The sequence below is a fragment of the Tachyglossus aculeatus genome, unplaced genomic scaffold (genome assembly GCF_015852505.1).
Source record: "Tachyglossus aculeatus isolate mTacAcu1 unplaced genomic scaffold, mTacAcu1.pri scaffold_82_arrow_ctg1, whole genome shotgun sequence".
Taxonomy (NCBI): domain Eukaryota; kingdom Metazoa; phylum Chordata; class Mammalia; order Monotremata; family Tachyglossidae; genus Tachyglossus; species Tachyglossus aculeatus.
Window position 1 is genome coordinate 2,851 of NW_024045094.1, and position 12,305 is coordinate 15,155.

Consider the following 12,305-nt stretch of genomic DNA (forward strand, 5'->3'; position numbering starts at 1 on the left):
TGAAATAATTATAAATAGAAGTCACAATTATAATGTACAATTATGGTAATTCTCATATAATTATCTTATGCACTAAAATTAAATTTGTAATTTTGAATACAGGTATTTAAAGTGAATTTCATATATACACATAACATATGTAGATATATAGCACAAAATAATAATCATAATTATGGTGTTTGTTAAGTCCTTACTATGTGCCAAGCACTGTGGTATGTACAAGGTAATCAGGTTCTCCTACATGGGCTCACAGACTTAATCCCCATTTTATAGATGAGGTAGCTGAGGCACAGAGAAGTGAAGTGGCTTGCCCAAGTTCACGTAGCAGACAAGTGGCGGGGCCGGGATTAGAACCCATGTCCTCTGACTCCCAAGCCTGTGTTCTTTTCATTAAGCCAGGTTGCTTCTCACTAAAGAATGGTGCTTGTTAAGTGCTTACTATGTGCCAAGTACTGTTCTAAGCACCGGGGTAGATACAGGGTAATCAGGTTGTCCCACGTGGGGCTCACAGTCATCATCCCCATTTTTCAGGTGAGGGAACTGAGGCACAGAGAAGTGAAGTAGCTTGCCCAAGGTCACACAACAGACAAGTGGCGGAGCCGGAATTAGAACCCACGTCCTTTACGTACCAAGCCCGGTCTCTTTCGGCTAAGCCGCACTGCTTCTCTATATATGTGCTGCTTCTCACATAACTATATATATAATGTTTATATACTATATATACGTAGTGTGTACGTTTATGTGCATATGTACACAAACACATAGCACATTCACACACACGTACACACACACTAATTTAAAGGCAGAATAGAGTTGCACCGGCTTGGGTTGTGTGAGGTTCCTTCACCTTAGACCCTAGTCCGGCTAGTTCTCCTGGACGGTGATGGAGGGCTCATCTCTCAGTGGCCACCCCTTGCTTTCCCCACTTTCCCAGCCCCTCCCCACCAGATTGTGCTGGTCTCTGCTTCCCCCTCAGATAGCACAGTTTTGCAGAGGGCAGGGAGTAGGTGTGTGGGGGACAGAGGTCGATAATGGAGGTAAAAAGAAATGAAACCTCAGGTTATCAGGGGTCATTGTCTCCCTTCCCCTATTTCCAGATGGACTGGAAAGATATTTCTCCCTCCTTTGCTCAACTCTCATCCTCAGCCTCCAGCGCCCTCCCCACCCACCCCACCACCCCATCCTCTCCAGAGACACTGTCAGGAAACTCCCAGTTGTAACAGCCTAATCAGGAGTTGCTCAAAGCTCTGAGAACAGTATGACATAATGGCACCCCAGTTCGTTGCTTTGTCAAGTGGAGATGAGATCATTCTCTTTAATTCTCCTGTCCCAGTCCTTCAGTTGACAAGATAATCACAATCATGGAGGGGGGTGAGAACTCATTCCATCCCTTCCCTACAAATTCTGCCCCAGCCTCCCTCCCAAACATTGTGGGCACCAGATCTGCACTAGCAGTTACCATCTCGGTGAGTGGCTCTTCCTGTCTCAGATTCCTAGGAGGGGTTTGGAAGAGAGTACCTGAAACTAGAGGGGGAGTTGAAAACCTGGTTGCTAAGACTCTGTGTTGGGCCATTGTACTTATCAAACGTTAATAGCATAATAGCATAATATGCCAAACACCGGAATAGACTCTCTGTATGATGGAGTGTTATATGCCTGCCATCCTGGAGGTGTTGGTTCTAGCACTTGGTTCTGTGTTTCTTCCATTTTTTTGTGGATTGATTGGGAGTGATACTGGGGGTTGGAGGGCATCCCTCAGGAGATATCGTTGCCCTCAGAGTCTGAATAAAGTACCACGGTGATTCTGAGGAAAAGGGTGGTTTGGGGTCATGGCGAGCAGGGAAAAGGGTATTATTATACTATTATTATTATTATTATTATTATTATTATGGTATTCTCTTAAGTGCTTACTATGGGTCAAGTACTTTTCTAAGTGCCAGAGTGAATACAAGTGAATCAGGGTGGACACAGTTCCTGTCCCACGTGGGGCTCACAGACTAAGTAGGAGAGATAACAGGTATTTACAATTTTACAACTGAGGAAACTGAGACGCAGAGTTGATCAAGTAAAGTGACTTGCCCAAGGTCACACAAAAAGCACTTGGCAGAGCCAGGATTAGAACCTAGGTCCTCTGACTCCAAGGTCCTTGTTCTATCCAGTAGGTCGTGCTGCTTCTCAAAGGTATTCATTAATTCATTCATCTGACCATATTTATTGAATATTTACTGTGTGCAGAGCACTGTACTAAGCACTTGGGAGAGTACAATATCACAATTAACAGACACATTAGAAGTCACTGAGGGTGAAAATGCTGGGATCCAGGGTGCTGACTAGGGTCTTAACCCGACACAGAGAGACCCCCCTCCCCACCACACTCCAGTTCTCACCCTGTCTAGGATCTAGACACCAGAGAGAGCATCCTGCAGTCAGCTCAGAGAGCTTGGCTCCTAAAGAGTAGACGCTTAGTGTCAGATCTCCCAGCCTGTTCCTGGCTCTTCCCCACTATAGACATTCCCACTGGTCCAGAAGATGGACAGGCTGATCCTTACCCCTGGGGAGACAGGCCAGAGACCAGTTCAGACTGTGGGATGGAGGCTTTCCTGAATGGACTTCCCCAAATTAGAATCCATTGAGGCCAGAGTTTGAGATGGGCACAACCAGGAGCCAAAGCTATGGAGTGGGATTCCAGCGATAACATTTGCTGAGCCGGTGGGAGAAGCAGATTTTCCACAGGTGAGGAAGCCCCCATGTCCCCTCCTCACTCTTAGGGCCAAGGGTGCCACTTTTTCATATGCTTCCCTCTAAATGCTCCCCTTCCCTCCCTGGTCTTCCCCATCCCAACTGTAGCCAGTTCACCACCTGAAACCCAACCTGCTTTTTTCTTGCTTTCAATATTGTGTGGCAGTGTGGTCTGTCTGGAGCGCTTAGAACAGTGCTTTGCATGTAGTAAGCGCTTAATAAATGCCATCATTATTGCTATTATTATTATTATCTGGCAGTCAGAGGACCCGGGTTCTAATCATGGCTCCACCCCTGGCCTGATGTGTGACCTTGAATTAGTCACTTAACATCTCTGGGCTTCAATTTCCTTATCTGTAAAATAGAGCTGTTCTTCGGTCCCCTTAGATTGTGAGCCCCATGTGGTACAGATACTTTGTCTGATGTGATTGTATTGCGATTGTATGTACCCCAGAGCTTAGTACTGTATTAGGCACATTGTGAGCATTTTTTTTAAAAAAAACCCACAATTATTATTTTTACTCTTCCTACTTTCCAACCAGCCCTTCGAGGCTTGGTCAGAGTGGGAGTGAAATGAGGAATCAAGAAATGAGTAAGGATGAATGAAAGATGCATACATGCACATGATAAGGAGGCTTGTGCACAGGAGCGAAGGAAGCAGACTGTGGAGGTGATCCAGAGCTGTGGGTAAGTGTTATGAGATCGACAAAGGGTTAGGGGAATGAGTGAGTTTAGTTCAGTTGAGAGGGGGGTGTTGAGAACATCAACTTTGTCATTAAGGGAAGGTAGTTTGGGTATGGAGTCTAAATGGGGCATGATGACTTGAGAAAATTGCATGGGGTTAAAAGATTGGAGGTATCTGTAGAAGACCAAAACAGGTTCGTGGAGAGGAGGTGTGCAAGAAACAAGACAGATGAGGATATTTTGGTCAGATAGACAGAATTCAGAGTTGGTTAGGGTGGAGATATGAGGAGGTCAAGTATGTGTCCAAGTTGGTGAGTTTTCTTGATGAAAATATGGAAGGTGTTGTGGATGGAGGAGTAGAATTTAAGACTCTTGGGACTCAGAGTTCAGGACATATCCAGAGCCAGAGCAACCACTACAGCAGCCACCAGTTTTCCAGGGTTTTTGTGGAGGCCTCAGTCTGCAGTTGATTTTCTCACTGCCACCAGGATGGAGGAAGGCAGGACTGGATGGAGACTCCTCAGTGGCATGGAGAAGAGCCAGTACCAGATCTTGGGAAGGCAGCAGGGCTGGATGTCCAGTGGTGGAGATAACAAGCACATGACAACAGCTTTTATCCCCGGCCCAGTTGGACGGAGCAGGCTGGGAGTAGGGTCCCTTGGTGGCTGGAGAGAAGGTGGTAGTTAACAGTTGCTTTGCTCAGCCATGGTGGAGACAGGTCAAGAGAACGCAGCCATCCATCAATCTATGGTATTTATTGAACATTTACTGTGTACAGAGCACCATACTAAGCACTCTCCCATCAAAACGCAATCCCGATTCTGCTCCACCAAATCGCATCCCTCACTGGTTTTTGAGCCTGCTCAATTTAATCTAATCCAGGAAATTGCCTAGCCTCACCCTTCTGACCGTCCTCCCTCCAATAATTCTAGCACTCTGTGGACCCTGATGTATAAGGAAAAGGAGTGTTGCCTAGTGGAAAAAGCAAGGACTGGGAAGCAGGAGAACTTGTATTTAAATCTCAGTATCACTTGCCAAATACGTGACCTTGGACAAGTCACTTTTTTGCCTCACTTTCCTCATCTATAAAAGAGGGACAGAATACCTGTTCTCACTTTTAGCCCCTCATGGAACAGGGATGGTATCAGATCTAATTATCCTGTGTTTGCCCCAGAGTTTAGCACAGTATTTGGCATGTAGTAAGTGCTTTGAGTTATAATTTCTTCTAAATGGGATACTGAGCCTTATCTTTAGTATCCTGCTTTAATATCTGTATGCAAGTTTCTGTTGCCTGTGTTTTTATGGAGTTCGTGTGAGTTCTACCTTCTCTTTACTATTCAATTGTCAGCTCTCTGATGGTAGGAGCTGTGATTTCTCCATCCTCTGGTTCCTCCCCACAGTGCCTCCATCCAGGGCTCAATCCATTGGTGCTTAGGACATGTGGCCTGACTGACACAGTTTTCATTTACCTGAACCCCACTGTCTAGTTTCTCTTAAATATGAAGCCCACTTGTCTTATGCTGTTGAGTCGTCTCCAACCCATCGCAGCTCCATGGACACATCTCTCCCAGAATGCCCCTCTTCCACCTGCAGACGTTCTGGGAGTATATCCAAAGAGTTTTCTTGGTGAAAATATGAAAGTGGTTTACCATTACCTTCTTCCATGCAGTAAACTCGAGTCTCTGCCTTCGATTCACTCCCACGCCTCTGCTACGCAGCATGGGTGAGTTTTGACTTGTGGCAGATTGCCTTCCACTCACTAGCTATTGCCCAAGCTAGGAATGGACTGCGTATGCCTCCGCTTGACTCTCCCTCCCATAGTAGAGACTGGTAGAGTACTGGAAACTCTCCAGGTGCGATCCTGAGAGGAGATGAAGCCCACTAGCAGGAGTTAATTCACTACCTTATTTCATCTCTCTCACTCCCTCTCATGCTCTCTCTCCTTCAAGGGCACTCTGGCGATGATGACCTCAAGAGACATAGCCCAGGCTATCTGCTTCCTCGCCCAGACCGGAGTTGGGGTCATGGGAAATTCCCTCCTGATCACACTCCACATCTCCATGTTTCTTCTGAACCACAAGACGAAGCCCACGGACCTGATCATCCTTCACCTGGCCCTGGTCCACGCCATGATGCTCCTTACCAGAGGGGTGACCGTGGGGGCATCTCTGCTGGGGCACCGGCTCATCCAGAGTGACATCGGGTGTAAGACTTTCGCATATGTGTACCGCGTTTCCCGCGGCCTCTCCATCTGCACCACTGCCCTCCTGAATGCAGTCCAGGCCGTCACCATCAGTCCCAGGAGCAGTCCCTGGGCCCAGCTCAAAGTCAGCACCCCAAAATGCATCTTGTCGATTTGTGTCTTCTCCTGGTTGGTCAACCCACTGATTAGCAGAAACCTTCTGCTCCAAGTCAACTCTTCCCCCAACATGACCATGTGGGGGCCGAGATTCCATGATAATGACTGTTCCATCACCTCCATCGGCACCGCCCTCCAGGGGTTTTGTCTTGCCCTGATGATTCTGCGGGACGGCACCTCTCTGGGGCTCATGAGCCACGCCAGTGCCCACATAGTCCTTTTCCTCTATCGACATGGCCAGCGGGTCCAGTATCTTCACACCTCCAACCTCCCCGGCCAAGCCGCTCCAGAGAGAAGAGCCACCCAGAGCATCCTGCTGCTGTTGAGCTGCTTTGTGACTTTCTACTGTGTGGACTTCCTATTTTCCTGCTTCCTAGGCACATCCTTAAAGAATAACTTCATACTTAACAATGCTAACACGTTTGTGGTCAGTGGCTATGCCACCATCAGCCCCTTTGTGCTGCTCCAAAGCAACCCAGGAATCATTAAGTTCTTGCTTCATTTTTTGCCGAAGAAAAGTCCCCACGGCCCCCAGGTGGCCACTACTGTAGGGAGGATTCCTTTTCCTCCCCAGTAGCACCTGTGAAGTTTCAGTGGGAGGGAAGAAACAGCTGGATGTAACAGGTGTGAACAGCATCTCTCCCTGTGGAAGGGCTCCTAGACTCTAATCCCTAGATTGTAAATTCCTTGAGGGCAGGGATGGTGCCTAACAACTCTGTTGTTCTCTCCCAAATGCTTAGTTGTTCTCTCCCTTGAACCCTTAGAAATTGTGGCAATAATATTTATTAAGCCCTTATTGTGTGCAGAGCACTATATTAAGCACTGGGAGGGAATATACAGGTGGAAATTAAACACAGTCCCTGTCCCTCAGGGAGCTCACACTTTGCATGGGCTCTGGAATTCCCACCTACATTTGCCCATTTCCTCCCCTGGGATTAGCAGAACTCCAGTTCATATCCTCAGGGGAGTGATTGATTGACCGCTCATCCAAATGAGTTTTTTTGCCCCTGGAAGAGTTCCTGAGGAGTAAGCAGTTTCTCTCTTCTAGAAACCTCTGGAATTTATCCTCTTATATATGGATGGGATGGGTCTCCTGAACTATCACATGAGTTTTGGAGAAATTTGAACCTTCATAATCCCGTCTCAGTCTTCCAAAGATTTCATGCTTCATATTCATTTCTTTATAATAATAACAACTATGGAATTTATTAGGAATTTATTATGTGCCAAGAACAGTACTGAGCATTGGTGTGGGGGTGAGATAATTGGATTAGGCACAGCCCCTGAGTCACATGGGGCTCACAGTCTGAGAGGGAGAGAGAAGAGGCATACAATCCCCATTTTACAGTTGAGGAAGCAGAGGCAGAAAGAAATTTAGGAGACTTGCCCAAGGTCTCACAGCAGGCAAGTGTCATAATAATAATAATAATAATAATTGTATTTATTAAGCACTTACTATGTGCAAAGCACTGTTCTAAGCACTGGGGAGGTTACAATAAAATAACAATGGCATTTATTAAGTGCTGACTATGTGCAAAGCACTGTTCTAAGCGCTGGGGAGGTTACAAGGTGATGAGGTTGTCCCGGGGCTGGGGGGGGGGGAGCTCACAGTTTTAATCCCCATTTTACAGATGAGGGAACTGAGGCCCAGAGAAGTGAAGTGACTTGCCCAAAGTCACACAGCTGATAAGCGGCAGAGCCGGGATTTGAACCCCTGACCTCTGACTCCAAAGCCCGGGCTCTTTCCACTGAGCTACGCTGCTTCTCTAAGGTGATCAGGTTGTCTCACGGGGGCTTCACAGTCTTAATCGCCATTTTACAGATGAGGTAACTGAGGCCCAGAGAAGTGAAGTGACTTGCCCAAAGTCACACAGCTGACAACTGGCGGAAAACCAGGATTAGAACTCAGTTCTCTTGAATCCTAGGACCATGCTCATTTACTAAGCTACTCTTCTTCCATGAATTAGATGATCTAATAAACCAATCCCTTAGGCAGCCTCAGCCTGCTCCACCCCAAATCCCAGTTCAGAGATTAGAGACTGTTTCAAATGGACAAGGTGGATATTTTTTTAGTCCCGTGATCAATGAGGAGGGCACTGCCCGATGCTTAATACACCTCCAAGGACTCTCTTCACACCCCCGTATCTGGATCACTGTCCTTCGGCAGTGTGGCTTAGTGGAAAGAGCCCGGGCTTGGGAGTCAGAGGTCATGCACGGGTTCTAATCCCAACTCCACCACCTGTCAGCTGTGTGACCTTGGGCAGGTCACTTAATTTCTCTGTGCCTCAGTGACCTCATCTGCCAAATGGGGATGAAGACTGTGAGTCCCACATGGGACAACCTGATTACCTTGTATCACCCCCAGTACCTAGAACAGTGCTTGGCATATAATAAGCCCTTAACAAATATCAACATTATCATTATTATTATTATAGATACCGCCTTTCTCAAGGTGGGGGAAGGGGAGGTAAGGGAGGGAACGGACTTCTTGGCCAACAGTTTATGAACCTCACTAAGTTGCATGGTGTGGCTGAGTGAAACAATATCACAAGGTTGGGATTCAGAAGACCCGAGTTGTGCTCCACGCTCTACCCCATGTCTTCTGTCTGAACTCAAATTGATAATCATTATGCTATTTGTTGAGCACTTATTATGGCCAAGCATTGTGCTAAAGGCTGAGATAAATGCAATGAAAGGAGATTGGACACAATCCCTGTCCCACATGAGACTCACAGTCTAAAGGGGGGGGGGATCAGGGATCTTATACCCATTTAAAGGAAAACTGAGGTTCAGAGAAGTTAACATCTCTGAATTCACACTTTCCTCTCCATCCAAACTGCTACTACATTGATTTAATCATTTATTTCCCACCTTGGCTACCGCATCAGCCTCCTCACTGACCACATTTCCCCCCATCTCTCCAGTCCATATTTCAATCTCCTGCCCAAATCGTTCTTCTAAACGAGTTCAGTTCATATTTACCACTCCTCAAAAACCTTTAACAGTTTACCATCCACCTCTGCACCGGACAGAAACCCTTCACCGTCATCTTTAAGGCACACAATCAGCTCTCTCTCTCCTTTTTTCACTGATCTACTACAAAGCAACCCACACATTCAACTTCTCTAACACCAACCTACTCTCTGTACCTTGATCTCCTCTATCTCATCATTGACCCCCATACCAATGTCTTCCCTCAGGGGCCTGGAACGTCCTCCCTCTTCATAGGTGACAATCCACCACCCTTCCCACCTTTAAAACTCTCCTAAAATCCTGAAATCACATCTCCTCTAAGAGGCCTTCCCTGATTAAGTCCTCATTTCCCCTATCGGCCTTCCCTTCTGCATGGACAATGCACTTGGCCGTTTACCCCATAAGCACTTTGAAACTCACAGCACTTATGCAACTCTCCTTATATTCTACTATTAATCCTATCTATAATTTCTTTTAAGGTCTGCCCACCCCTGTAGACTGTAAGCTTCTTATGGGTAGGGATTGCACCTACCAACTCTTTTGAACTGTATTTTCCCCAAGTACCTAGTATTTTGCTCTGTTAACAGTAAGCACTCAATAAATACCATTGATTGATTGATTGATTGATAAAATTATGTGAGTTGCCCAAGATCGCGTAGCTGGCCAGTGGTATAGCTGGGATTAAAATCCAGGTCTTCTGACTCTCAGTCAGGCCCATGCTCTTTCTACGAGACTACGATGCTCTTTCCACTAGGCCACGCGGCTTCTCACAAATGAAGCCAGCTAAGGACACTGAGACCCTGGGCAGAGCCTCAGAAAATACTGCTGAGCATTTGTATGTCTGATCTTCTCCCTTTACAGTGCAAGCTCAATGTGGGCAGGGAGCATGAATTGTGTTTCTCTTGTATTTCCCAAGTGCTTCCTACAGTGCATTGCACTCTGGGAGCTAAATGCATATGATTACTAACTACCACTTTTACTACTACTACTAGAACAATCAATTGATTGTATTTATTAAATGCTTACTGGGAGCAGACCACTGTACTAAGTACCCCTTGGGAGAAAACAATTTAGTAATTAGTAGGTTGTGTAATGTAGTTTGTACTACTTCTCATTAATAGTAGTAGGATAACTCAGATGCTGGGAATAAGGATGGAATAAAATTGGTAGATCAGAGTTAAGGAATACAGCCCAAAATTGAAGGCAAAAGGATGGCAGCTGAAAAAAGCCTTATAAAATTCCAGAGAACTTTAAATCATTTTAATAAATTGCTTGTGGCACACCGCGGCTAAGTTACAGTTATTATGTCCAAACTGGAAACCAGATATGGCACACCACGGCTAAGTCACAGCAACTATGTCCAAACTGGAAACCAGATACAAACCAGAAGACAACTGCAGATATTTTAGATGGGTATGCAACAAGGAAATATTAAGTGGATGAGCTAATATTGGAGTTCTTGAGAGTCTGATAGTCCCACATAAATGTTATACGCCAAAAGATGAAAAATAAACATTAAATTAATTCAGGTCAGGAACTACTGAAACATGCATCCAAATTGGGAATTTTCTTCATTGAGTGAATACGGAAGTGGGAATTGGCCATGGTGACCCCTGTCTCTCAGCAGATGCACATTGTAAGAATTGGTAGAGAAGTTCCCTGCCCACAAGGAGCTCCCAGTCTCGAGGGGATGACAGATATTAAAGTAAATTATGGATATGCACATGCGTGCTATGGGGTTGAGGGTCGGGTGAATATCAATTACTTAAAGGGTACAGATCCAAGTGCTTAGGCAACACAGAGGGGAGAGAGAGTAGGGAGAATCAGGGCTTAGTTGGGGAAGGCCTCTAGGAGATGATGTGATTTTAATAAAGCTTTGAAGGTTGGGAGAGTTGGGATCTGTCATATATGAAGAGAGGGGGAGTTCCTGGCCAGAGAGAGAATGTGGGCAAGAGGTTGGAGGCGAGATAGATTGAACCTTGTAACCTCCCCAGCACTTAGAACAGTGCTTTGCACATAGAAGCGCTTAACAAATGCCATTATTATTACTAGGGTGCTCAATGCATAGCAGGCCCTCAACAAATGGCATTGATTGACTGATTGATGGGCAGGAGAGAATTGGAGGCAAAGGGAGGGAGAAGGTCTGTGACTAGAGGAGCTTCCCTCAGCTCTCTGCTGCCTTCACAACTGCTCCCCATCATTTTATCCTCTGGGTTTAGCCTTCAATGGGAGGTGTGGGGAGTTCATCGAGGGCAGGGAACATGTCTGTGAAGCAGCGTGGCTTAATGGAAAGAGCACAGGCTTGGGAGTCAGAAGTCATGGGTTCGAATCCTGACTATGTCACTTGTCAGCTGTGTGGCTTTAGGCAAGTCTCTTGGCTTCTCTGTGCCTCTGTTATCTCATCTGTAAAAGGGGGATTACAACTGTGAGCCCCATGTGGGACAACCTGATAACATTTTGTCTACCCCAGCGCTTAGAACAGTGCTTGGCACATAGTAAGCGCTTAACAGATAGCATCGTCATCATCATCATAAAACAGCAGCAATATAAAGTCATGAAGGCACGCAATAAAATCTGGTCATAATATATCTTCTCCCTGCCCTAGACATTCCCCTGTGCTAGGGTTGTCAAGGTGAGCACTCAACAAGTATGACTGATTGATTGATTGACTGAGATGAGGATAGCATGGCCAACCCCTTCCCCCCATCCCCCTCCCCTCAGGGCTGCTGTCAGCTTGTGAAATGAACTTGGGGAGGGAGGGAGAAGGGAGAAACTGGCCACTACAGTCTCCCTCTCCAAATTTCTACTTCCTCTCACTGAGCACAGTGATGGAAAGGAGACATGGATGCAGGAAGGAGACTGTGGCAAAAGAGGATCTGGGTGACCAGGCATGATAATTATAATGGCATTTGTTAAGCGTTTGCTTGTGCCAAAAATTGTGGTAGATACAAGATAATGAGATGCACCGTGGCCTAGTGGAAAGAGCACAAGTTCAGAATTCAGAGGACATAAGATCTTATCCACCCCTCGTCTGCTGTGTGATCTTGAGCGACTCTCCTAAATTCTCTGTGCCTCAGTTTCCTCATCTGTAAAATGGGAATGAAATCATACACCCTCCTACTTGGACTGTGAGCTCTATGAGGGCTCAGAAACTGTGTCCAACCTGATTATCTTCATCTACCCCAGTGCTTAATGCGGTACTCTTTAAATAGTAAGCACTCAACAAGTACGTGTCTATATATGGAAAATCAGGTCAGACACAATCCATGCCACAAATGGGGCTCACACTCCAAGTAGAAGGGAGAACTGGGATATTATGCAGAAGAACAGTGCTTTGCACATAGTAAGCACTTAACAAATGCTATTATTATTATTATTATTATGAAAAAAACTGAGACACAGAACAGTGACTTATCCAGAATCACAACAGCAGGCAAATGGTAGAGCCGGGATTAGCACCTAGGTCCTCTGACTCTCAGGCCTGTGCTCTTTCCTCTAGGAAACACTGGTTTCCATGATCCTGGAGATGAACATGTCAAACAAACACTAG

At 46.0% G+C, this 12,305-nt stretch overlaps 1 protein-coding gene and 1 non-coding gene across 2 annotated transcripts; one reads left to right on the forward strand and one right to left on the reverse strand.

Annotated features, from left to right (window-relative positions):
• The first annotated feature begins 4,995 nt into the window (after window positions 1-4,995).
• On the forward strand, window positions 4,996-12,305 carry LOC119924147 (putative vomeronasal receptor-like protein 4). The gene is made up of 3 exons (XM_038743172.1): window positions 4,996-5,049; window positions 5,373-6,329; window positions 12,255-12,305. Exons 1-3 carry the CDS (start codon window positions 4,996-4,998, stop codon window positions 12,303-12,305), a joined length of 1,062 nt encoding a protein of 353 aa, XP_038599100.1.
• LOC119924167 lies at window positions 5,157-5,294 on the reverse strand. The gene has a single exon (XR_005449061.1). It is a non-coding gene; the product is annotated as a small nucleolar RNA SNORA7 (small nucleolar RNA).

Bases quoted from the DNA above. Each gene is read 5' to 3' on its own strand.
- LOC119924147 (XM_038743172.1), top strand. From the start codon at position 4,996: ATGCCCCTCTTCCACCTGCAGACGTTCTGGGAGTATATCCAAAGAGTT. The intron at 5,050-5,372 runs GTGAAAATATGA...CTCTCCTTCAAG, and splicing joins ATATCCAAAGAGTTTTCTTG to GGCACTCTGGCGATGATGAC. The intron at 6,330-12,254 runs GTAGGGAGGATT...TCTTTCCTCTAG, and splicing joins GCCCCCAGGTGGCCACTACT to GAAACACTGGTTTCCATGAT.